This window comes from Pogona vitticeps, chromosome 5, assembly GCF_051106095.1.
Source record: "Pogona vitticeps strain Pit_001003342236 chromosome 5, PviZW2.1, whole genome shotgun sequence".
In the NCBI taxonomy this organism is placed as follows: Eukaryota; Metazoa; Chordata; class Lepidosauria; order Squamata; family Agamidae; genus Pogona; species Pogona vitticeps.
Genome location: NC_135787.1, coordinates 99,637,618 through 99,664,630, shown reverse-complemented (window position 1 = coordinate 99,664,630; position 27,013 = coordinate 99,637,618). Strand labels below are relative to the sequence as shown.

The 27,013-nt window shown below is 42.9% G+C and overlaps 1 protein-coding gene and 1 long non-coding RNA gene across 5 annotated transcripts; one reads left to right on the top strand and one right to left on the bottom strand.

The window, feature by feature from the left end:
* The first annotated feature begins 264 nt into the window (after nt 1-264).
* On the top strand, nt 265-8,220 carry LOC144589470 (uncharacterized). The gene is made up of 2 exons (XR_013545593.1): nt 265-4,207; nt 6,006-8,220. It is a non-coding gene; the product is annotated as an uncharacterized LOC144589470 (long non-coding RNA).
* Nucleotides 5,562-26,606, bottom strand: PTHLH (parathyroid hormone like hormone). 4 transcript variants are annotated; one of them, XM_073000919.2, is made up of 4 exons: nt 23,204-26,606; nt 19,872-19,999; nt 12,192-12,614; nt 5,562-6,055 (listed from the first exon to the last, which is right to left on the bottom strand). In XM_073000919.2, exons 2-4 carry the CDS (start codon nt 19,970-19,972, stop codon nt 6,046-6,048), a joined length of 534 nt encoding a protein of 177 aa, XP_072857020.1. In that variant the 5' UTR covers nt 19,973-19,999; nt 23,204-26,606; the 3' UTR covers nt 5,562-6,045. The 4 variants fall into 4 exon arrangements, with proteins under 4 accessions (XP_072857020.1, XP_072857021.1, XP_078250270.1 ...); XM_073000920.2 differs by lacking the exon at nt 23,204-26,606 and adding an exon at nt 20,239-20,389; XM_078394144.1 differs by lacking the exon at nt 23,204-26,606 and adding an exon at nt 20,239-20,388 and having other exon boundaries at nt 12,192-12,611.
* Between the last annotated feature and the right edge of the window lie 407 nt (nt 26,607-27,013).

Sequence of the window (27,013 nt, the reverse complement as noted above, 5' to 3'; positions counted from 1 at the left end):
CGTGCCATTTCAAACCTCACCAGGGCTTGTGTTGTGTGCAGTGGCCAAAGCTGCAGCTAATTCCCTCCTCCTCCTCTTACATACGTAGTTATGGCACAGCAGCAAGACTGCTCTTAAACCAAAAAGAGCAGGGGCATGGCACATCAGTATGGCAGCATCATACGGGGCTTTTTCCTCTGAGATATCTTTTTCCATTTTGGTCTTTCCATTTTCATGCCGCTCGTTACAATAAGCATCTTCCTGGGCCCTTTGCTAGACCCAAGGGTTGCAAACCACAGCAGTCTTTCTCCGTAGTGTGGAACCGAGCTCCACGTGGTCCATGTGACCAGGTGCTTTCCAGTCACATTGGCAGCCCACTAGTAAGGGTACCACCACTGGTGATACGGATTTCCTGTGGTCCTCAGTGAGCTTCCATTTAGAGATGGAGAGGAAAATGAAACAGGTGGTAGATCCCATGTCAAACTAACTTAAGAGGAGCCAGACCAGAGTAAGACTGGGAGTTTTAAAAGATATCACTGTATATCTTAGCTTATAGTAGCTCTTCTGGCTTACAGCCTCATTTTCAGCAACGTGTACAGTGCGAGTGCTCTCCCATAAAGTCCTGACCAACCTAAGGAAAAGACATCTGAGGGGGGAAAAGCCTGTCTAATTTTTCCTTTTTTTAGACTAGTATCTGAATTACTGATTTTATTTATGTTGTTTGAGTTCTACAGAAACGAATCAATGTTTGCTCCTACTGCAAAACAAAATCGTGACTCCATTCTTTACTTGTTAAAGCACACACATGCGCATATGCACATGCACACAGATACGTACATACATACATACACAACCTGTTGAACGTTTCTCTGTCTTTTCAAGCAGTCACCATTTTCAGATGTGGCTACACTATAGTTAGTGGCATTACATACTTGCTGTTTTTATTTTTAAGTCTTTTCCTGGGATTGAAATTTCTCATTTTACTTCTGCGTATCTTATGGTCACTTGCTGCTGACTCAAATCATCGTAACTCAGGAAGTTGCTTTCCTGTGTGTGACTTGCCCTTAACAAAGGGGGCATTGCACAATGGAATTCAGGATGAAATGAAGGCAAACTGGCCACGTCATCTCCTAGGCAGGGACTTGGAACCAGCCCTAGCTAGTCATATGCCATATAAATTTCCAAAGTCATAATAAAAAAGAAAGGGAAAAAAAAATGTGGTCCTGGTACACAATCTGAAGGCAAGAATGGGTGATATCTTTATTAAACCATTTTAAAAAATCCCTAACATAAAGCAGCTTTTGACTCTGTGTAGATCTTCACTACAGAGTGGGGTTGGTGGATTAAGAACATAGAAGTTCCAAAATCCATGGCCAGAGGTGCAGATCAGGCACTTTGTCAAAATGTGGGCTCTAAAAACCCATCAAGAGGCGGTAGGTCATTTTGGAGCTTGCATTAAGCAAGGGAACCTGGTCTGCACATCTAGCTATGGATTTTGGAAATTTTAGAGGTTGTGTTTTTTTCCTCCACTGTCCCCAGCTTTGTAAAGCCCAGCCTGGTGAAGACTCAAACAAAGTCAAAAGTTAGCTTATGCCCATGACTTTTTGGGGTCCAATAAAAATATCTCCAATGCTTGCTTTCAAACTCACGATGCAGGGGAAAGTGGGGGACATCACTAAACATACATTTTTTCTTTCTATTTTTGTTGATCCAAAGCCATTTGCAATGCATTCTCAACATGCTACTCCTGCTCTTGAAGATGAATCCTTTAAATAAAGGACTGTCCCCAGTTTACTTTTCACACTGAATTTCTGTACACTTCATAAGGCTTTCCCACACTATAGAATATCAAGCCAGCGAGTGAACTTTGGAGCAGCATTCAAAAATCTGCCCTTCTGCGAGGTTTTTGTAGTGCTCTGCGCAGATGGTGGGTGTGAATGGGAAGATGTTTCACTGAAAAGCCATGTTTGAAATAAACTTGGACACCAGCGAGTATGGCTCCGTAGCTTTTCAATAATTTAATCTTATTCAGCCATTGTTTTTTTAAGGCAACACCCATGATGTTTAAACATCTGCCACTTTCCTTTTGTCTGAAAAGAAAAATTAAATTCTAAGTGAAAGGAAATGTTTGAAGCCTCTCAAATATCTCAAGTGACTCAAGTATCCTGTTTGGACAACAATCAAACCTAATGAATCAAGAGTCCAAAAGATGAACACAGTGGATCGTGTAAGTCAGAAATAAAGCAATGATACAAGCTAGACCTTTAACATTTGACACTGGCTGTAATACAGCAGGAGATCATATGTCTCTACCTACATCAAAGCAATTTCTTTCCAAGAAATCCTTAGGGGCATTCGTATGAGCCATTTAAAATTTTTTCAGACCCATTACATCAGTAATTTGCAAAGCGCATGCTATGAGAGGGTGGCTAGTCTGCTGCAAGAGATCAGTCAATAAATGAATTAAACTTTCTATGATCCCAAAGAGGAATTTTGCCGCTGTACCTTTGTGTGGCTCTCTGTTCTGGCCTTGCTTCTTTTCAAGCAGCCTCTGGTGGCAACTGCTTCCTTGCACTGGGCATGCCTTGGATCATTCTGTTACTCCTGCTGTGGCAGAAATTAACACCCAAAGAAGAGACTGCCCATTCCGATCTTTGCACAACTAACTGCTACAGACTAGCCTCATCACAAATAGATGCGTCCTCCCAGACAGACGTTTTAAAAGGAAATTTCAGTCTCTTCATGTGCAAAAGACAAACATACCTTTAGAATAGAGATGGACTCAGCCCAGTATAATGGCAGTTTGTGATGGTTCAGGGTTCATCAGTGCCCACAAATAGAGATGGGGGTATACGAATACCCCCGCACAGCTGGACCTAATGAGGATGATTAGGTCCATCCACTCACATGTCCGGTGGCAGCCCCTCTCTTCCTTTGAGTTGCTCCTGGAACCCCGCTTGGCTAGCCACTTCTGGCAATGGGAGGGATGATGAGTCTCTCTGCAAAGCTGCTGAGCTACTAGCCGACCGATGCTCCAGGAGCGATTGGAAGGATGAGTGAGGCTGCCAGCGGACATGTGAATGGACAGTCTGGCCTCAGGGGCCAGACCCTCATTAAGTCCAGCTGTGCAGCAATATTCGTATTCATATATGAATACGAACACCCCCATTCTTACCCACGAACCACGAACCATGCTGAATTTTGAATTTTTTAAAAAACAAGCTGGCAGTGGCGACAGAGGGCAGTAGAAGGCCTGCCGGGGCCCGTGAAGGGGGGCTTTCTGGGTTGAAGGGACAAAATGAAACAAAATATCAATGATGGAAAAAGTTCTGCATTTTGCTTCACTTTGAGTTTGTGGGGTTTGTTTTGTTTTGTTTTGGTTTGGTTTTCGTGCCCATCTCTACTTTTGTCACTCAGTATTGTGTATTTCTGGAAGGGTACACACCTTTGTATAAAATATTGAACACCGTGTCATGTTCCTCATTTCCAGGAAACTTCCCAGGATCATTTAAAAGTCCACAACCAGGTAAGACCTTTGTTAGGATCAATCAAAATGTCACACGATACTAAACAAGCATTTGAGTATATAGAGCTTTATAAATTTTACACAAAGAGCAGGCAGGCAACAGTATGAGGCGAAGTGAGCCATGCAGAAGGCAAGGAGGACAGGGGTAAGATCCTTTTAGTGGGCAGCCCTGCCAATGGAAGCACTCAGCTTCACTCTGCCTACTGAACAGGGCAGTTCCGCTCTGAGTAAATGTGCAGACAGTTGGGTGTGGCAGAAGTTAAGAAATCAGGGTCTCCATTTGTTTTTCAAGCAAGACACAGTGCAAACTATACCACCATCTTACAAGCCCTAACTCTTCAGCCATAATCAAACGGAAGAACTACATTGGTGTCAGTCCATCAATGAAAACTTCAGAGATGAGCTGTTGCTAATTCAGAAATAGATGCAGTCTTTCATGCTCATGCGTCACGTCATAGAACTTTAATACAACAAGTGCAAAAGGTGACTCCCTCACTAGCGTCAATTTGCTGCTGAGATTTACACTAGCAGGAATAAATAAAAGAGTTCGGCTCCCCCCTCCCTTTTTTCTTCTTTTTTCTTTTAAACAAGGACATGGTTATACAGGTATATGAAGTTGTGATGAATGTATATGGGCACTCGAAGTCTGTATGAAGAATGAGATTCTGCCTCTTCCTTTTAACATGCCTTGAAGCTCAAACAGTATGTTATTCTATTCCTCAAAATTTGTGTTTTATCCACGTGCTCTTGTGTATTGCCCGGAGAGCATTTGCTTTAGCTCTCAGTTTCAAACTAGGCTTTGACTAAGTGTTCTCCTGGACTTAAGTGACCTCTGAGCTGGCCAAGTGCCCAGCATCATCTCTGCATTTAGACACTAGGCTCTGCATATATCTCAGCTTGCCATCTGAAAGTTAGGGCACTTGCTATGCTTCTCTGGGTCTGCAGGCAGGGAGACAAATCACAGGGCAAGTGAGCTGGCAGAGGAGTACGTCTGTTTTTATTCTGTGTAGTGGCTTTCAGTCCCTGTCTTCTCCCCACTTTGCAGATAGCACCAGAGTTCACTGGCTCAGCAAGACAGTATTTGCATGTTTGTTGAACACAAAATATTTGGGTCCTAAACAAGATGTGATTCTTGCCATCAGAGGGACACGTCATCTGGTCTCAGGTTTTGGCCCTGAAATCTCAAGGAATTTGAAGCTACTGACCTGGCAACCCCAACACAAAATATAGCACAAGAAACATTAAATGGTCTTTTTAGTGATTAAAAATTGTCCACCTCTCTTGACGGTTTACAGAAAGCATGTTCCAAAATATGTTCGAAACATCTTAAGCACAGATTTCACAGGGGTACTAGTGTAGCATTTCTATCACCTAAGAACACTATAGATCTGTTCATCTCCCTCATTTCCACTACTGCCTATGAGGGAGAGATAGAATCTATTCCAAATTCCAGTTTATCCCTGAGTAATAGAAGTAGCAGCATCTGGAAATAACCTTGGAATGAGGCGGGAAACTTTCTGTCTAATGAGAGAACTCTGAAAGTCCCTCGGATCACAGAATCCAAACAGCAATAGATTCCTGGCTTACATAAAATCCCATTTGCCTCATCTGTATGTCTTCAGCCAGAGTTTCAGTGCTAGATGAAGGCTGGGGAGCAGTGATTTCCTCCCCCCCCACACACACACACACTCGCCCTCCACATCTTCTTAGTTCGTTCTTCATCCCTTGTTCTCTGTCTTGGGAAACTCTCGGCTAACACTCATTGACTTGGGTTTGTGCTCCCATGTAAGACTGGCTGGAGCATTTCCTCCTGTACACAGAACTGTGCTCCACAAGGAATAGACATCAACTTCAAGTTCTCTGCTGACTTAGTGCCAAATACTGAAGCACAATATACTGTAAGTGATTTTTAACTAAAAGCTAATGTGAAAATGGAACTGAAACCAATGTAAACATATTAAGTTTAAAGACTATTTTCAGATGTTGTAAAGGGGGAAATGATTGTTCCTTGTCCTTAAAGTCCTAGAGGACACATTTCTCTCTCTGAGTCATGATATAACTTTAATTAGATTATATTTTATTGGACTTTTTTTTTTTACAAATTGTAAAAATACTGCCTTTTTACACATGCATGGAAGAACATAGTTTTGGAACAATTGTACTTGGGCAACTCATTAAAAACAGATTAAAAACAGGAATAGTTTATTTATGTCTTATCAATGTAAGACATAATGTATATCTAAAGTGCATTATGTTACAAAAAATATAGAAAGTCAGCAGCACCAAGATAAAAGTTCATTGAAATAAATACATCATTCAACAAAATAAATTATGGTAAATGTGACAAGAATTGTCTTAGCACAAAAAATTCCCTCAATATTCACAATGTTCAGATGTGCAGTTTTGGATAGCATCTGGGACGAAGGTTTTATTTTGATACATTTACAATATTTACAGATAATAAATATTTCTAACACTTTCCATATGTTCACTATTACAGAATACTGCAATGTGTTTTCCAAAGATCTTGGTTGAAGATGTCAACGCCTCCTGCAAAGAAAAGCAAGAGAAAAGGGGAAAATTATTATTTTTTCCACACAAAATAACTGGACACAACATGACTCGTCTCACAAACAGGGTGTGCCTGCTGGAAGAGATGATGAACACTGGATATATTCATGCTGTGTTTTTTTTTTCTTGCTCAGGCTCTACTGTACATGGCTTTCAAGACAATGAAATTAGCAATGTGAAATATTGCAGATTGATTCCAAGTGGCTGATTCTTTGCAGCTGGGTCCCCCACTTCCACCCCCAGACACACATAGTTATTAGCCATGCATCACACTTTAATGACCATTTAATATAATTCCACTGAAACAAATCTCAAAACTAGGTGTGAGCTGGAGAATCTCCATCAAGGCCATAACATTGATTGGAAAAGAAACAAGTTGACTTGAAAATATACTGTTAAATCTACCAGCTGGCAAAAGCAGAGGCAGAGCTCTAAACTTGAAAACATCCATCTTCCAAATCTACACTAGGCAGCCAAGTCCCATGTACGCCTGTCGAGCTTTGTTTCCTATGTATGACAGTTCATGCCATCTTTGTCACTTTCTGCTATATTTCCTATTAAGAATGGCCACTGGGCTTTTATATATATATTTTTTCTGGTCTAAACTGTATTCTCTTAATCTGCTTGTCACCCCTGTGAGCTCCCTTTAAGTATACTATGCATGCATTTCTGGGAATGTGTTCCCCTTCACAGCTGCCATATTCCCACTGTTGGTCGATCCATTTATGTTTGGGTTTACTACTTGAAAAACAGGAAGTGAGGTGTAGAACACAACCTAGGGAACCAGAATTGGGATGGATTATCTAGAGGGAAAGAAACAATCAACCGGTTGCAAGTTTTCGAATGACTTTCAAGTTCCTTGTCCTTGCCTTCTTTTTTGGACAATGAGTGAGGATGTTTCCGCTGATTTGAATCAAGACAGGTTTACATCTGGTACCTAACAATAGAAGTTCTACACTAAACTCACAATGTAGACTCCTGTCCTCATATTACTAGATGATGATGATGTAAATGTACAATAATTAGTATATCTACTTGGCCTGCATATCATTGTCCTATTATCCACCATTCCAGGGAGCCCTTGCATTAAATTCTATTCCTGTAGAAGCCTTAATAGCCACTTTTACAAACATCACAAGCCTCTCCTGTTCGCTAGAGTTTTGGGTGGCATTAAATGTGCTTTGTTTGCACTAAATTAAAACACACTGGAGCCATATAAGGGCAATTACATCTGGCGCATGAGATCTTCTTACCTCAGAGTCACCCCATTTGTGCAGAATGCTTCTATGCCACATTTTGCACTCCACATTTTGGGAAGTATTTGGCACTAAAACTAATCACCCAGTTTGTGGGAGCGGGTTGGATCACACTGGAAGCAGCCAACTATTAAAGCTGCGGCTGCCATATAAATTTGCCACCTCATAGAAACAAAGGCCTTGACATAGCCAAGCAAAGTTCAACTCTGAAAGGCCTGTTCAACTAACATGCAGGAATCAGTGGTTTTTCTATGAATATGTTTCTGACTCTCCAGTGAATGCCGTGCCGCCCCCACTTGTTCTACTTGTAATGCACTACATTCCTCTTAACGGTGGATTTTCTCCCTTTGGCTCCTTTGTGGTTCTCCAGGCGGGTGAGAAGAGAGGGGGAGAATTAGGATTAACTGAACATGTCTGGATGTCTAAGTTACAAGGCTGGTAGCATTTCATGGTACATGAAATGTGCAGGATTGGGATGCCTGACAAATTCTGTTTCTTTCTTTAATGAAAGAGAAGTGACCCTTTCAAGTGGCATTATTAAATTTTTATTTAATTTTACTAAGATGAGAATATCCTTAACAAGGCTATCATACAGCTAATATGTATGCATATTATAAGATTTAGATTTGTGATAGAGTAATATGGTCATGCAGCCATTTGGTTTGTACAAAATTAGCTGTTTTTTTTTTTTTTTTAGGTTTAAACTGTTCATCATTTGGCTTTCATGTTCACAGACAGCCCACCATCTGGATTGGATGCAACCCATTAACCACTCTCCCTTTGTTTTGATGCTCATGATAAAGGCTGGATATTGAACCACAAAATCAGTACTATCCTGCAAGGGGGGAAAATCACTTCTCCTTCCTCAGAAGAAACACCAAAAGGAAACCCACAGTTGGCTCTGAATGGGCCAAAGACATGCAGGTGGCAAGTCTCCCCATCTCCAAGATCACAGAAGGAGAGTAACACTGTTCGCAGATGTGCTTTTCCCACTGAGCACAACAGCATCCAAATCAAAGAGATTCATTCTGGAACTAGATTTGAATCTAAAACCAAAAGTGGCGCTGATTGGCAATAACTTGGATCTTTAAGGGTTCAGCTTAGAATCACACAAATTTTGCCAGAGCAAAAAAAAATGAAGAATGTAGAAGAATGACAGAAAGCTCTATCTGAGCCCCTTGTTTTAGCAGTGCTAAAACAACAGGGCTTGTTTTAGCAGGAAGTTTATTGCCTCAATGGAAATAGAGATAGCTGCTTCCAACATTAATATAACACATGGAACATGGCCTGGATACCACTGAGCCATAAAATCTCATTTGCCTATATATATCTTCCAATGCTTCATTTTTGTTTATTACGTTTTGCAACTCTTTGAGGGACACATGTCGCCACACAGTGTTTCTAAGGCTGTGTGTTTCTATGATTAAAAACAAATGAGAAGTGCTTATCCAGACCCTGGAAAATGTTACTTTTTGAACTATAATTTTCACAATCTCCTGGCTCAGGGCAGCCAGAGGTCATACTACTCTGAGGGATTCTGGGAGTTGTGGTTAACAAAAATAACTTTTCCCAGCTCTGGGCCAAACACATTTCAAGTAGCATGACTTCTCCAAAGCAGCAGATTTTAGCACGGGACAGAATCATTCCTGTGTGTGATATAGAGAGACAACACGCAGAATTGTTTTTAGATGCCTGAGTGACTGATGCAGTTGTTAATGAAGAAGAGAAATCTAGCTGCAGGTATCTCACATAGTTTCAGTTTCAGTAACATTTTAAGTGTTCCATTTCTCTTCCCTGATTTCTCCTCCTTTTTTTTTCAGTCATGTTCTAAAGAATGACCAGCTGGTTGGATAGCTCAGTGGATGGGAGCAGCTAGCTTTAAGGTCTGGAATTTGATTCCCCACTGTGCCTCCAAGAGAAAAGCCAGCCAGTCAAGGTACACAGTCACAGAGTACCCTCAGAAGAAGGGAATGGTAAACCACATGTAAGCGTATTGTAACTAGAACACTTTGGGAAGGGCTGTCATTAGTCTGAATTGACTTGATGGCACACAATCAATTGTTAAAGAATGACCCTCTTCAGTTTTTTTAAAAAACTTTTATTTGAGTAAATAAAGGACTTCTTTGAATGCTGTGTATTTCCTGCACTACCCTACAACAGGCTCGCATGTTGATTTTTCTTTGCTAGTGTGCAGAGAAGTAATTCAACTGCATTTTAAAATCAGTCGTTTGAATGGGAAAATAGATATTTCTGTTGAAACGGTAATTAACGGTAGCAGCTGAGTGATGAAAAGACAGCGCCTGACCTTACACACCACAAAGGACTGTTTTCTTGGAAATCTTTCCTTAATCTCTATGACTGTCATTTGATTAATAGTGTAGAAAGACTATTTTCTGCCAACTCATTAGCATAGTATCATGTAAAGATTCGTTTGGAAGTTCAGGAGCCAAAACGCCACATTCCATTTGGCAGAGAAATAATTTTGCTTTTGTTCTTAATCACTTCCTCTTCTCAAAAATCTCTCTTAAATATCTTGAATGTACAAGCCCTTCAGGGCTCTATTATGCTGATCAAGTATTCTAATGAAAGAAAAAAACTCCTTTGAGACAAGCCCTGATCTATAAGCGGTTGGAGTGTTTCAGACTTCTTTGGGGACATAACATACCCGGTATTCTGTTGGTTCAATATTCATAACACAATCCACTGATCTATAGCTCAGTTAAAGAAACTGCCTGGATATAAATGCCATAGTAACCTGAGTCATAAAAAAACAAATCTCGTAAAAACTCTGGGAATAAGCAGCTCACTTCCATGCAGATTTAACTTATTTTGTCAGATACATAACCACTTGCCACACCGTTTCTGTTTGGATATATCTGACATGGCACCTCTAACCACCCAAGAGTCTCAGCCTGTTTTGTAGGCTTTGACCACACAGGAACCACACCGCCAATTCCATCACGTTTCCAAGAACAGGACAGAAGTCATTTCTGACCTATTGAGTAGTGGGATCATTCAGAAAAATAGCAGCCGTGGTGTTGAGAGATGCCTGCTCTTTGCAGGATTTAGCAAAAACATTAAAGGGCATCAAGCAAGGGACTAATTATCTTGGAAAGTGAGAGGAAGAGGCAGCCTGCCCACCTCCGCGTGTTTTACGCCAAATGGTGCAACTGTTTCTCGGGGTTCCTTTCTGTCCTGACAGGCCCCTTGTAGAACAAACCAAGTGACAAAATTTGCAAATACTTCAATGGGAATAGCTTCCTATTGCATGCGACAGGCAAAAATCCTACAAAGGGGACAGGAGCATTTAATTTAATGTTCACGTTTTTCTTAGCAGCAAACTGTATCCTCCTCACTGAAATCTATGCCTTTGCTCCCACTGAAATCCAAATGGTCCTTAGTGGCTTCCTTGGTCTAGACAAGGGTGTATGATGAGTGTCTTATAGCCTGAACGTCCAGTGGTGAGTATGAACACATACCAAGCCTTGGTTGCAACCCCTTCTCAGAAGTCAAGTTTGTAAAATGACCTAGGGCAGGTTATCATCTCACACGGTAACCTACCTCTCAGGGTTATTGTGAGGACTAGATGGGATAAACCCATGTTATTTGCTCTAAGCTCCTTGGAGGAATGGCAGGATGCAAATCCTACAAAATAAGGAAGATACTCACTGGCTAAGGAGCACACATTGAATTTGTAGCATGTCTCAGTAAATATGCTGAAAATGTCAGTGTCAAAATGTTTACCCCAAGGATCAAATTCTTATTTAATGTCTTTATATTTTCTTTGTGGGCAAAAGCAAATGAAAGACAGAGCTTTCAAAATTATTTCATAAAAGGATCTTATGGAATGTGTACAAAGTTGCAGCTCTTAAGCAGCTTTTTTTCCCCCCTGAAAGCCCTTCCTTGTCATACATGAGAGAAACATGTCTCTCTACCCCAAGGGTAATACTCAACATTTTTCAGCAGCAATGTAATTGTTTGACAAGCTGGCAGCAAAATTGGAACTGAACTAACAAGTCCTAATGGCAGGGAAAATATTATGGCAGAAGGCTGGCCAGTCTCAGCAGATATTAATAAGAGAAACTTTTCATGTTCTCCCAGAAAGGGTTTAAGGGTGTAAACTGTTCAAGACAAAGGAGGAAACACAGCCTATTTCTCATATATGTGCAAATTTAGGTGAAGTTCAAATCAAACACCCGAATGTTTCTCGTGTTAAAAAATGTTGCTGAAGGTTTAATGAATACAGAAATTGTAATAGATCTGAAATGCATTTTAAGGGAGAATTACAAATCTTTCTGTGATTAATTTCCCCAACTCCTTGGATGAGTAACTACAATAGCTAGCTAGCTGCTATCGAACCAAATAACTTCAAAGTCTGGAATTTTATTCAGCACTTGGCTTCTGAGTAATTTACTGTGTCTCGGTGTCAATAATGTCTGCAGACCCTCTCCTAATCTTCAGAAGGATAGATTCCCAAGGTGAGAAAATACTTTAAAAGTCGAGTGAGTTACTATAGGTATATATATAAAAAAGAAGCTACTTCAATCTCCCTCCCTCTGAGTTTGTGTGTGTGTGTGATGCAGAGAAAAATGTGATCTGGAAACAACCTTACTGTGAAGCATGATGGGATTGTTCTGAGTAGCAAAATTTAAGTATCATGGGCTCTTCCCCTCTTAAATAGGCCCAATGCATCGAACAACCAGATTGGTCTTGCACAGCTACACTTGGCTTTCTCTGGGGCTTGCAATGAATTCCGCCCCATTTAGATTCTGCCATCTAGATTTCCCACATGAGTGTCTGGTTGGAGCCTTCAAACAGAAACGTTGCCCTTTTGCCTCCAGGTTATAGAATGTTATTACCTTTCATCAAGATGTGTAGTACCAAAGATGTTCAAGAGGGGGATCCGTGCCATTCCACTTCCAGATCCTCTGGAACTCAGCCAGGCTGAACGAACTCTCCTCTTTTTCTTCTCCTGCTCCTTACGTTTCCCAGGCTTCCCTTTCTTTTTCTTTCCTGGTGTCCTCAGGGGCTGTTCCTTGAACATCTGAGTTTTGTTGGTCTCTTGAGTCAGGTTTTTGCCTTCGTCATCACTGCCAAATCGGACAGCGTAGTTCTTTGCAATGGTGGCAGGTTTAGGATTCGGTGACACGTCTGACACCGGCCGGATGTCTGCTGTGTTCACCCCATCAATTAAATTTTGCAGGAAGCTTCGTCTTCGCGTGTCTTGCAAAGACTTTCCTTTGTCATGCAGCAGTTGATATTCTGACACAGTCCTTTTGCTGCTTAAGAAAAAATAAATAAATAAAAGCCCATGCATTATGAAATTGATAATGAAATGCTGTTGAGCCAGCTTGGCAAAACCTGACTCTTCTCTTTTAACCACTGAAAAACAGCCATGCACCTTCCATCTCTTTGGTGTGTAACTAATACATCTTGGATGACAACTACTTTTTCCTTAGCCACTTTCCAGGGAATCCAAAAGTTTAAAGTTGAAACAACTTGCTAATCATTTTACAGGTTGACATATTGAGCTTTCCTAATCAAGAAAGACAGCCATTGCTAAACGGTCACTAAACGATTCCTAACGATTTGGGGAAAATTATACTTTAGCAGATGTTTTCTTCCAGTCAAGAAGAGTAAGCATTCCCCAAACCCATTATCCCCAAAACTATATTGGGATTCCTTTTTAACTGACTGAATAGCTTGGCGAGCTGAGGGCTTTGTTGTAGAGCAGGGGGTAGGGAGGGCGATTCCCTATTGTGCCTCCTGTGAGAAGTGCCGGCCTGTGCAGCACAGTCCCAGGTGCCCCCTGAAGAAGGGAATGGCAAATGACTTCTGGGTACTCCATACCTAGAAAATCCTGTATAGGATTGTCACAAGGTGAAATCGACTTAATGGCACAGACGTATTATTTCCGTCTAACATTATGCATAGCTTGGAAAAGTTACTTTATTAGGTCAAATTTTTGTCCACAAAAGCTCACATTAAGATATAGTAATTAGTCTTTAAGCTGCCACAATGTTCTTGTTTTTTTTTTCCTATTGTTTTTTGCCTGATTTATTAAATTAAAACTCCCAGGATTTCTCACACAATAAGGACTGTGGCCATGCTAGCTGGGAACTCTGGAGGTTACAGTGGAAAAAAAAATAATCTTTCTAAAGCTGTGATTTCCAGATAGTCCTCTGGGTTTCAGTATATTTTGCCTAAGATGTTGGTCTCATAGGGAGTCAGGTCCAAAGTTATAAAGTAGCTGGACGTGTTGGCTTTCTATTTATTTTATTTTTTTATGCAGTAATGCTGCTTATATCACACAATGGGTATGTTAACCCATACTTTCACAATTTTTAAGATAGTTAAGCAATGGTATAACCAGACATTTTGCAAGCACTTCATACTGGAATAACCAGGGAGGTAGGGAAAAACGGTCCACAGAAACCATATTGTGGTCCAACAGGTGATCTAAGGGCTGCCTGGGAAATAATTAACTATGGAAAAATGTATGTTTTTTCCCTGAGGCTAAGGTGGATGCACTGTGAATTGCAGGGGGAGAAAAAGTAGGTGGGATTGTAAGTCAGTTCCAGTGAGTGCCACATGCAGCTGTCCTTCCAGTCCGCTTACAATAGAGAGCCCTGAGGCACTATGATAACCTTATTTGTTGCATGAATGTATTGTAAACGATAGACCATCTACTGGCCAGGGAAGTGGATGTCTCTGCTGTTTTGCTTGCAGCTAATGAACAACTGCTTTGTACATTAGGCCTAGCAAACTTTTTACATCAAAGAGCAGGAAGACAACTCCGTGGTTTAGGTATCTGTCTGTGGAGCCAGAGGCTGGGAGTTCGAGTCTCCACGGTGCCTCTTTGACAGGGGCTGGACTCAATGATCCACAGAGTCACTTCCAGCTCTCTGGTTCTAAGATTTAAGATATATCAGTGATGAGAACAAGATACCAAAGTTACTAATTTGCTGTACATTCATGCACAAAGAGACAGCTGCTTGGCCACTGCTTTGAAAAGTTACTTCTTGGAAGGCAGCTCTCAGAATATACATTCCAATGTAACATTTCCCATCTTTTATTAAAAATCACAAATACTTGCAATTAGCTGTGTAACGGTTAAGTTCGGGTAGTTTTAAATAATAAAATGAAAGCCAAAATATTGCACTTCCCATCTTTTCAAGGCTTATATAGAGAATGGGCAGCTCACACATCTTTCATTGCTTGTTTACTCAGCACCTGTTGACTCACATATAAGAAGGGCGACTTGATTGGAAAGTATTGTGTCTGGAGTTTTATCAGGAGTTATAAAAGCTCTAACTGTTGGGTATGATTTGCATTGCTCCAGGCATGTGGTGAAGGAGAGACTGAACTACAGAGTAGGAAACTCCACTTTGAACCTGAGAGCTCACTGGGTAGCCTTTAGCAAACTTCTCTCTCTCTCTCTCTCTCTCTCTCTCAAGACAAGTTGGCTCTTCTCACAGGAGGCACAGTGGAGAATCAAACTCCCATCCTCAGGCTCCCTAAACTGCCAAGCTATACAGCCAGCTGGGCATAATGATACTGACCTGAAAACATTAGTAAGGTAATGTTCATAGTCTTTTCTGAATGACTGAAGCTGCTGCGTTAAAACAGCAGTTATAAGCAGTTGTAGTTATAATTAATAGCTTCTGTCCATGGAGGTTACCATGGTATTGTAGTGACCAAGAGAAGCACAGGCATGCATAAATTATTGGGATCAATGCAGTGCCTGCAGATCCTACAGATGTGATCATTTTAATACTTTGGTGAAAGTTATGTGATTGAGTCATCCTCAAATGAAACTATTTTCCAGCTTAAAAACTGCAATAGTATGAATTATATTTTAGAAAGGCTGTAATTCAAGCCCTATAGGCTTATATTATGCATAATGTCGATTATTGACACTGGATGTACACATGAATCCTTTTAAAATACACCACAGAAGACCAAAGAATTTGAAGAAAAAGTAAGCTCAGAACAAGTTGTATGGTTTCAACCAGCACACTGCATAGGTTTTTACCATATATGCTAAAAATGTGCAGTATTCTGTTCTTACAATAGCCACAGGCATTGTGTTCTGTGTTTCCCCATCACAATTACTGACTGTGTTCTCAGAATAGACCCAGCGTGTTGATGAATCTAGTCCCTTGCTGCCACACAAGTCTAGCCTACTTTTATCATCTTTGTCAATCTCTCCATAGTGACTCATGTTACAGCCCTATTGGCTTTTCTCATGAGAAAATATCTCCTCTCTTAACATTCCAAATTCTGAGCTTGATTGCCTTCAAAATACTGAAGTGAAGGATCAGGCTGGCATGTTCAAATAAACTTGTAAATCCACCAGCTTTCAATTTCCCCCTTTCTCCTCTTATATCGTTCCTCTCAATTATTGCCTTCTGACTTCAGGCTCAATTTGTGATTTTTTTTTCCTGTCCAGCTGACTCTGGTCCCCCTCACAGAAGCTACATCATGTGCCAGTATTCTACTACTGGACATTATTTCTTCAGCAGTCAGTTTGTGATTGCTGCCTCAAAGCATTTCAGCCAATGGCTGAATGGCAGGGGGACTTTTTCAGCTTTAATAGGCATATACCTAATGTTAGAGAGGTGTTCTTGCTTTCCTCTTGATTTGAGGGTTATTGCCACAGAAGCCAAAAGCACTTTATTCTCAAGGAAACTCTTTAAAATAGTAACTCTTTTAAAAATCAAGTGTAAAAAAAGTATAATGGTACACTGGAAGAAAATCCTTCTGTTATAAATCTCATCTAAACCTAGACATTTCCCCCCACTTCACAGAATACAGTCAGGCTATAAGATATGATCGATATCAAATGTTCACAATTTTATTGTAAAACAATTTATTGGATCAAATTAAATGTTAATGTGCTAACATGTAACACATTTCAATTCCAATATCTATCTGGTAGACAGTGTGCAAATACAGGCTGATTTCATGAGAATGTTATTAGCTGATGTTGACAGACATAAAGATTGTACGAAAAATCTAGAACATGGCAAATGCTATAATCTAACAAAGCTAGGCCAAAGAACTGTGTAAAAGACAAGGTCAGCCTCCCATGACTCTAAATGAGGTGGCTAGGGACTGGGGACCTCATTACAGAACAGTGGTGTGGCTGGCTGGCCTGTATTCTACGAGGAATGTCTCCTGTGCCACCTTCATCAAGCACAACCCTGCTCTTCCGTACTCCCAGTCACTGTACGGGACCATCTCCCACAGAGTGCTGTTGCATGTTACTGAGAAGTTGGTGCCATTTGGATATCCTCCTTCGATACTTCAGGAGGGAAAAGACAAGGTTCCCAGCAAGGTCGCTCTTCCGTGGACTGAATATTAAATTGCACCAAAAAAAGTTGTGCGCTTTTAGATAACTTGCAGCTAATGTTTATACTTTGCAGTTCTAGCACCAACAAACAAGAAGAAACCGCAGACATACATTTGTATTACCATCATATTACATGGCATTATACTTCATTTCAGGAGCTAAACAGGATTAGGACTAGTTAGTACTTGAATAGAAGATCAAAAGTGGACATGATGGATTTCCAGGCTGGGTAAGGAAAGAATCCTGTCTAAAACCTTAGATGGCTGCTGCCAGGCAGAGCTGCCACAACTGGGGTGGATAGAGCAACTGACTCAGTCTAAGGTAGCTTCCTATTCTGTCTATCCCTTGCACATGCACTCACTTTTTTGGAGTGAAAATCCTGTTCCTTTAGCATGCATAGCTTGCTTATTTACATGGCACATTCACATCTTTGTTGATTTACAGAACTCATAGCCTCAGTTATTTTTTTTTTCAAAAAACAAGTCATTCATTGCCTTGAATCAGTGAGTTGGCCGTGAGTACAGATGGTTCCGAGGCACAATCACCTGTGGCCTTAAAAGGTCCACTCTCTTCCCTCTAGATATCTTTCTCTGTCAGGAACAAAAGCTTACTGGGCTGACACTGGTAAAGCAACTTTAATATATTATTATATACATATTATTATATGGAGCGAGAGCGAACTGTACTTTTTGGGTGCACTTAATCATTTGGATGTATTAGCTGAGGAACAAATTCTTTAGATACAGAGCCAATTAAAGTAAAGATTTTCAAATTGTTACGATAACCCACTAGAGGTCCTTTCTGGACTGCTAGCAAACTTGCTAGATTAAAAGACGCCTGACCCCAAACCAAGCTGTAGTTAGTGCAATGCTAACATGCGGTAAGCAATTTTGAGAGAAGGGTTGAGAACTTATGGTTTCTCGCTGGCCAAAAGTACCACACAAATTACTGTATACATTGAATACCACATTCACAGAGCTATCGTTCAATCTCATGTATGTGGCCGAACCTGGTATGAATTCAGCATCATAAACATACTGATAATCCCCCAAGGAAAAATGGTTAACCAGTCATCATTAGAAAAAAGTGTCCACTCTTGGTGTCTTGATCGCTACAACTTCAAACAGCTATCCCATCCCTCGCTCTCTTTCCCTGATTCGCAAAAGAAACCATGCTAAGGAACTGCAGCTTGCCCCCCGTATCCAGCTTGCAGGGATACGTATGCCAAGAAATGATCTCTCTCCAGAAGGGTTAGAGACTTGTAAGGTGCTTTGTGGGTTTGGTGGCATTTTCATATTTACTAACTCATGTAAAGCCCTCTCCTACAATGTACTCATTGATATTACTCTGGAGGGGGAAGTGTCACAGAATTAGCACTATAGGACTGAACCTATAGGTCCAGTTCTGTTCTGGGCAGCCTGCTTTGTCAGCAAGCAATCTACCAAACTATGCGAGCAAACCTTGACCCAAAACAGTTGTTCTTTTTAATACTGCAAGGGTTTAACTACTATTGTGTGTAGTTTTTTTTCCCAGGAATATTCCTTAACACACAAACAATGACTCATTATGGGATTTAATATGAGTGCAAGTTTTGCCAGTCATTTTTAGAGAAGTTGAAACAATATGTTGGAGCAGGAGCCTCTGAAGAAAGATAGCATTGATTACGACCATCATGTATGGAACCGGTCCTAATCCAGGGCGTTTTAGTCAAGGGAGGGCTGCAACACAAATCTACGCATGGATTCAAAGGGCTGATCAAGGCAGGCAGCTGGTGTTAATGGGCAGAGGACGTCCTGTAGCCTTATCTTCTGTGTATGTTCTTTATCCCTGTTGCCTAAGAAAATTCAATGATTGTCCTTTAAAGCAAAGTTCTTCTATGCCACTTCCAACCTAGCTAAATGGACCTCTTTGTTATCTGCCTCCCACTATTAAAATACTGTAGCATCACTTTTTTTTCTGTAATTGTACATGCTAATACATAGGGTGGCACATATCTGTTTATAATATATATATAGTCTTATGACTATCACTTCACAGTAGCCTTCTGATTTTACTTTTACACACACACACACACACACACCTGTGAGTAACTGAACTAAAGTAAAAAGGGCTCAAAATCAGGGTCTCAGATAACTGGAGATCGACACAGCATCAATATTTAACCACAGTGTGGGATTATTGACCTGGGTGGTTTGTCTGAGTTTTGTTTGCTGTCAAATGATTCATATTAACAAATATGGTGTTAAGAGTGTGCAAGTATGCATGGATGGATATTTTGAATCCTTTCTCAGATTCACTTATCTTAAATCCTCTCTGTCTCTCCAAATCACATATTTAACTTAAAATGGCAGAACTAATACTAACTGGCACAAATCCTCAGTGGGAGAAAGCAATGTCTGTGATTTAAGTACCAGGCATACTCCCCCACAGTGTTATCCATGCTTCTGGGACCCAGGCCAACATGTCTACAGCCCCTTTTTAGCATCTGAAGTCCCCAGTGTGCTTGATATTGTAGGATTCCTATGTGTGCAATATGAATACAGTCTTATGTGTACCTATGTAACCACATACTGGGAGGCTCTCCTCTCTCCAGCCCACCTCACAACCCATGTCCTTTAAGGACAGCAATTGTTCCTCACATGCATTGCCAACTATCACTGAGTGAGACTTATTTCACCTCCATTATTCTCAATCCCTCTGAATATTATGCTGTGTCTCCAGACATTCCTCATGTTTTTAAAAGGGAAACTGTCTTAGTAAGGAGATGAAGATCGACAGCCACTGAGGCTTTTTAAAAAAATGGAAACCAATGACAAAAAGGCAAAATATTACCTTAGTATGACATGATTTTGCAAGAAATAACTCTTGGCTTGTTCTTTTACTAAACCTGACCTAAGCGAAGTTTTATTCTCCTTTTTCTATCCAGAGGTCTGAATCCCTCATCCATGACTTCATAAGATACACATTCACTTGACAGTCAGTTCACTCGACTCAATTTAAGATTAGACGTGCCTAAGATTTAGTAACCTAAGGGTTACTAAACTCAGGGTGTTTTTGGGAGAGAGAACGTCGAGAAAACTCAGGCCCTCGGTGCTACAGGAGGTCTTCAAACACACGTGCTTCCAAATTCTCTCCTCACGACCCATCCATCTGCATTCTAAGGCTCGAGGAAGAAGCAACTTACAGTCTGCGACCGTTCCCTTCCAGTGATTTCCCCGAGGAAGGCGCGCAATAACTCAGCAGAAACACCACGAAACTCCACTGCCGGAAGAGCCTCGGGAACATGGTCGCGGTGCTGCGGGTCTTCGGAATCTGCGAAGGAGAAGCACGGATGAGCGTGGAGGGCAAAGAGGGTGCGCGCGCGCGCGCGTGTATATATGTATGAGAGGGAGAGAGAGATGGGGCGAGAGGGAGAGACTTTGAAGCGGGAAGGGAGGGGACTCCCCCCGCCCCCCCCCACAACCAAGCCAATCACTAAGCCTCCCGAGCCCACGGAGCGCCTCGCTGGACCGAGGCGCGGGCAGCACCTCGCCTGAAGTTTCTCCGCTCACCCGCGAGTTCAGGAGGACACCCCGGAGCCGCCACCAAAACACAAACACCCACGCCTAGGCTTTCTTCGCCTCGGCCGGGCGTAAAGCCAGGCAGGCACCTTCCGTCGGGAATAAGACCCAAGACCCCACGTTCGAGTCAGAAGTTTCCAACAAGTGGCCTCCTCTCCCTGGCTCCCTCCCTCCCTCCTTGTCAGGCTCGGTGTGCGCGCACACAAAGCAATGTAAACGGAGGAGGAGGCGGTGGCGGCGGCAGCAGCAGCAGCACAGGAGCAACGAGCAGAGGAGCCGCCGCTGGGAAACCTGCTGGGGGAGGCGGAGGAAGCCGAAGAGGCAGCGGCGGCATTTTTGCGAAGAGAGGGCGCCCTGGGAACCTGCGCCCCGGTTGGAGTCGGAGCGTCCCGCCCGGGGCAGAGAGACCACAGGCCTCCCCCGCCCGGCGGAGCTGCCAACAGAATCATCCTCGCCTCCCCTCCCCGGCTCATACCCCGCCCGCCCGCCATCCGCTTGACTGTAAACTCGCTCGGGCCGAGGACCCGCCTCGGAGAGGACGGTCGCCAGGGCCTCTTCAAGGCTTGGACTGGTGAGAAGGGGCTCGGCCGCCTCAGGCGGCAAAGGAACGGGACGGCCGCGCTCCGAAGCAGAAGTTGGCGCCACAGGCGACGGGCTGGGCTACAGCCTCGAGCCCCGATATGCTAGTTTTCTGCTTGCAGGCAGACGTTTAAGAAAAATAACCCAAACCCTTGTCGAACGCTAAACCTCACAGGGTGAGATGTTTGGAGAGGGGTCCCCCCGTTCTCTCCGCTGAGGAGCCGCCGAGCTGCTGCCTGCATGAACTGGCCCTCAGACACTCCACGGAGCAGCCTCTCGGGACCAGTTAACCCGCCTCCCCCTCCCCCCCCTCGCCACCCCGCCGTCCTACAGCTACATCTCTCGCTTCCCCGCTGGGGCGCGCTTTCTCCAGCCGCGGGTGGACGCCCCTCTCGCAAGGTCCTCGGAAGAGTCCTTTTGAAAAGCGGGCTTAGTCGGGGAGGGGGGACGCGCGCAAATTTAATTGCGTGCGATTCCGACGTTCATGGCAGGGACGGAGGGCGGGCATTCGAACCCCCCACCTCCCCACCCCGTGCCTGGTGGGAATCCTGCAACGCGACTACTAAGCTCAACATTTGTGGAAAGTTTTCGTTCTTCCTTCCCTCCCCAGACGGGAGTGAGGTTTCTGAGGGAAAGGCGACCCAGCCCCGACTCCGCGAGGCGTTGCAAATAATGTGTCAATTTTCACGGAGCGGGGACGGGGGGGGGGGAGAGGAAAAAAAAAACTCTTTCCTTTATTTCATCTGGGTATGTGAGAAAATGTTCCGGGTTTGGGGTAGTATTTCGCGATCGCCAGAGCACTGGAGAACAGCTGGGAACAGCTGGAGGCTGGCCAGCCCCCCCCCATGTCGTTAACCCTTTCAAGCCGGGCTGGCTCGGGCTTCACTTTCTCCACCTGAGATCTCGCGCCCAAATGACAGCACGAGTCCGGGTGAGACCCGAAGGAGTCCTCTTGACCTCCGGAACTGGAGGCAAATACTCCGCCCCGCCCCAGAGGTAGCGCAAACCTCGTCTTTCTTCTTTATATGCCTTGCGCAAGAAACTGCCTCCGAGCTATGTTGATGAAACTGATATTAAAATACGGGGGGGGGGGGGGGGGAAGGATATTGAAGCTTCGAGTTTTTACTCTAATAAAAGATGACGCGTGTTCCGATCAGATTAACGCTTGCGAGTACTACTGAGATTCTTGGGAGGCTGGTTAACTTTACCCAAGGTTTGCTTTGCAGCTTCATGGCCTGTTTAGATAAGGGTGCAGTTGATAATTTTTCTACTGGCTCACCGAGAGCCGGAACACGAAGGTCAAGCTGCAGTTGACATAATGAGCAAAATTTGTCTGAACCTCTTTACAGCCAGTCAGGAGGTACCCTGAAAAGCTCATGGGTGTCCTCTGCTTTGATCCCGTCTGACTTCAATGGTCTGCAGCCCCGTCCTCTACAGTGTACCCTCAATGGGGCTAAATTCCCAACCGGAATGTTATCACAGAAACGCGATCTCAGATCGCAGCCCTTGCGGAAAGTTCTCTTAACGCAAATCTCCTCGAAGCGAACGGGATCTGCGCACCACTGGCCGCTTCTGCTGATTTTCAGTAGGGCTTCTAGTGGAGACTTTACCGACTGAATTATATTTCTTTGAAATGTGATTAAATCATTCTCTGGATAATCAACACACGCGACCATTTACGTGTGTCATTTGGCTTTTTAACATATACAGACATTGCTTTCTGACAGCAACGCAAACCTGTCCCAATTCAGTGTTTTCTATTTAGATATGTTTACATTGCGCAAAATCTTCATTTCAGTGCGTGACATCTGATCAGATTCCACTTCCACTTAAACGAACACGACTTATTAAAGTAGAATCAGTCCCAGGTAGGGATGCGCACAGGTAGGTGGGATTACTGTCCTGCGAATAAACCCAGCAGCAGGTATAGTTAGCAGGACTCAGGTAAGGCCCATTGCGTTCAAGCCATCTTGTTCAAGTTGGGTAACCAGGACTACGATTTTAAAATGTTTGGGCGCAATATTTGTTTACACTGTTTACGAAGGCAAACCACACACTAAAACACACGTTATCCAGGCAACTCAAACAAATTTATGATCTATACAAATACAAGAGTTAGGCTATATATTAATCAATCACTTGGTTTCTTCGAGCATATTGTCCTTGACTCTTAACAAAGAAACAATGCACCCCTAATTACGAGACCTCTTTCATAGGGCACTCCTCCTTTCCCATTTCATGCTGCCAGATATATAAAATTTACCGTGCAGGACCAAAATCAGCTTATACTTGGGGGAAAAAATAAATGCACATGCACACGCGTACCCATACACACACACAACCTTAGAATAAGTTACCCCATAATTCAATATTTCACCTTTTCCTTGAGTAGTACTGCTCTGTCTTCTCAGATCAGCCTGATCAAGACAAAAGTTGATTTTCTCAGGAGTCGTTTCAAAAAGTTGTCTTTCCTTCTTTCTCTCTCTCCTTCCTCTCCAAGCTAACCGCAGTAGGGTTGCTATCTGACACACTCCTCCAGTAACCCAACCTTGGAGGAGTTTTTATTCTGCGTTTGATAAATGGGCAGAATTTAAAAACAATGATGCTGATAATAATGATAATAATAAAATAAAAGCAGGTGTTTCTTTTTCCTCTAACTTTTTGAATCAATGAAGAAACAGAAGGTGATTTCCTTAATATATATATACGGAAACTGGGGTGGGGCCGAAGAACCCCTCTTGTTTTCTCTTAAAGGAGCATGTGAAGGCACCTACGAACCCAGCCGTCTTGAATGGGCCTTGGGGTCACGTGACTTCCAACGAGGGGGGGTTCGTTTGGATGTGCCTGAGCTGATTGGAAGGCGACGGTCACGTCCTCTCCACGCCTCGAGCAAATAGAGGGTGCGAGGGAATGGCCCGCTCCATCCTCTCAGCGTCATTGATCGACGTTACACGGCGAGGGAAGCCTGAGCCGCGAGCCATGCCATTCCAAACGCCTTTTCCCCAGCATCGTCGTCCCACCTCCACTCTAGCTCTTTGGGGAATACATCTGCCTCCTTTTTTTTCCCATTGCTCCTTTCCCTTTAAATTGGAAAAAAAGAGAAAGTCTTGGGGCAAAGATTGAGCCGGGTTCTTCCAAAGACACCTTTGCTTGCGTTTTCTTATAATTGCCTGCCCGCGTCCTCTGAAGTGATCCCATCAGCGAAAGCCTCTTCTCTGCAGGCTGCTGCACGACTTCAGACCATAAGAATAGCATTATCTGATTTCGCTGCTTCACTTCCGAGCATGTTCTGTTTAAATTTGGCATCCTGGACGACCAATTTCGACTCTTCGGTTGCTCAAGTTGGGAAAGCGCCCACCCCCGAAAACTGAACTGGGTCTCTTTCTCTTCCCCCCCCCCCCGCGCCCCCCATACAATCAAATGGCTCTAAGAGTCTACTGTGAATGAAAGGCAGATCTGGGGAGGAATCCGAAGAGACGCCTTCAGCAAACTTGGCCGGGAGTGGGGTGGGAGAAGGGAGCTATTTTGCTTGAGCAGAGCGACCGAAAGCATTTCTTGCTATTCTCTCTCCCTTTCCAACTTCTGCAGGACGCCCTTCCTATCTGTTATTTGGGCAAACTGGTTTGGCACATTTGACTCCGGGGGGGGGGGGAGTAAGCTTTTACCAGCTGATCCTCCACAGGTTTGCTCAGGAGGAAACTCTCAAGCCAAATAATCCCAGTCATTCCAAGGAACTGCAGCCTAGGAAAAGATGCCTCTCCCAGCTCATGCGGGGGAGGGGTGGGAAATCAACTAATAGGTGTGTTTGTATGATTCCGTCTTTGTGTTGGTTTTACAGCACTGCTCAGGAAGCGAACAACCTGCATGACAAATCTTCTTTACCTCTTCACTCAAGGGCAAGTCACCCTCCCATTGCAGAAGTTCAGGATGCTCTATCTTGCCTGCTAGGAAGGGATCCTCAACACATACATGGTCTAGTCTAATCAGCAGTTGGTTTCCTGAATGCCAGCAATCATCTGCATTTCCCTAGTACTGTGTGGAGACACTTCCTGCTGTTACTAAAGGGTGAAGGAGTTGGTTGGAAGGCCTTACTTTACTGGCTGGAGCTGCTCCCGCTTTCTTAGCTGCAACCGTTTTTATACCGCATATTTTTCTTGCTGTATGGCTATAAACATTTAAGTTCTTAAAAAGGAAAAAAAGAAAAAAGAAAAACAGTGAAGTGTGTTTTGCCAAACCTGCTGTCTGGTTCTTAGAAACTAGTAGACTTTCTCTGTGTCTACCAGGCGATTGCCTTTCAATTCTGAAGAGGGCAACGTTTCAGTTATTTAATTCATAAAGTCTGTTCCTTCTATATATAGCTGCATGGTGAGCGCTGCTGGCATTTGCTCGGGAGCATGGCAAAACTCCAGAGGGATAAAAAACAAAATCAGGTTGTGTGGCTCCAGTGGAGTTTATGAATGCCTTGGGCCAGCTGGTTAAACCCAGTGAGCTGTCCATGGTGGTTGCAGCCGGGGACTACGTACATGATAGACAGTTCTCCTCTGCAGTCCTCCCCTGCTCCTTCCCATAAGGTCCATTGCAACAGGGACTACTGAGATACGAAAACCTTCAGAAGTGCAAAAATCTGTTCCATGGATAATCTGAGAGACACCTGTGTGCCATCAGGTGTGTGTGTGTGTGTGTGTGTGTGTGTGTGTGTGTGTGTGTGTGTGTGTGTGTGTGTGAAAATGAGTGTGTGGTCCAAAAGAGAAATTTTACATCTTTCTATAATGCTATTTTGCATGATACCACCAATGTGCTTCCCTGGTAAAATATTTTGCTAAAGGGAGGAAGGATGCTGGAACAAGGACCCTGTATCTTCCCTTTGTTTCTTAATTATTTACCCCCTTGTTGCTCATCTGTTATTAGTGATTCCAGAGTTTCTGCCCCTCTTCTGTGACTCTGGCCATTCTGACTTGACGAAATTATTGCACACTCTCACCTTTATGATGAATTGCAATTCTGCAATCACAACCCTTTCCATTCATTTCATCTTCCCTTTGCCTGTTCTTCCTCCCACCCCATCTTCCCCTGGAAGGAAGAAGCAGCACACCTGCATGAGATCACAGTTAGCCAGTTGGGAGGCTAATTGGCTCACTCTCTAAAATTTCCAGTATTAAGAAACAACAGATGAGAGCAGGAGGAAGCTATGCAGAATCTTGGGTCTCTGTCAACCAAGTCAGGTTCCTACAAGTACAACTTGAATAGGAGTTAACTGCATATTTCTATATATTACATATAGGATGTGACTGGGTGCAGTGGCAGAGTGGAGCCAGAGCTCAGGGCACTGCATTAGAGCTTCAGAGCAATGAATTGCAAGCTGCATAGTTACCTGTTACTAGTTACTCCTTTTTGTTACAAGGGTGTAACAAATTCACATTTCAAAAGTAATGCAACAAGTTGAAAAGAAGTTGTTTCATCAGCATAATGAGCAACATGTTCTAATTATCCTTTAAAGTAATGTTAAGTGTATTAAAAGCGTTTTGACAGGAATTATCACTTTTATACTATTCTGTTATCAATCCTATGAATTAAAAAAAACATTTTAATGAAAATTAACCTGAAGACTGAGAAACTCAGCACTGTAAAAAGTAAAAGGAACAAATTACTTTTAAAAAAGTAGCTTTCGAAGTTCTGAGTTAGAGCACTTTTTTTAAAAAAAACCAGATTACAGAACTTATTTTTAAAATCAGCAGAAATGATGACATTATTTGGCAGCCTCTAGGCTTTCTTGTCCCTATACTCTGAAACACCCACCCACCCAGCACAAACCGCTTAAGGAAAAGGCGAGTTCTAAGTTAGTAACAATACTCACTGTGTTGTAGTGAACAAAATGACAGACTAGGACTTTGGAGGACTGGCTCTGAATCCTTGCCCAATTCTTGGAAATCACTGGGCGTGCAGAACTAATAAAACTACTCCTTAAATATTTCACTTATCTTGAAAACTCTGTTTGGGTCACTGTGAATTGGTTCTGACATGATGACACATAAGAACAACAGAGGGAGATGTTATCCTCAGCATCTGTCCACATTAATGGACCTGTGTCATACTGAAGATTGTCTTCGGACAAAACGCTGGCTCTATGGCTTGGAAACGGGGATGAGCACCGCCCCCTAGAGTCGAACACGACTGGACAAAAATTGTC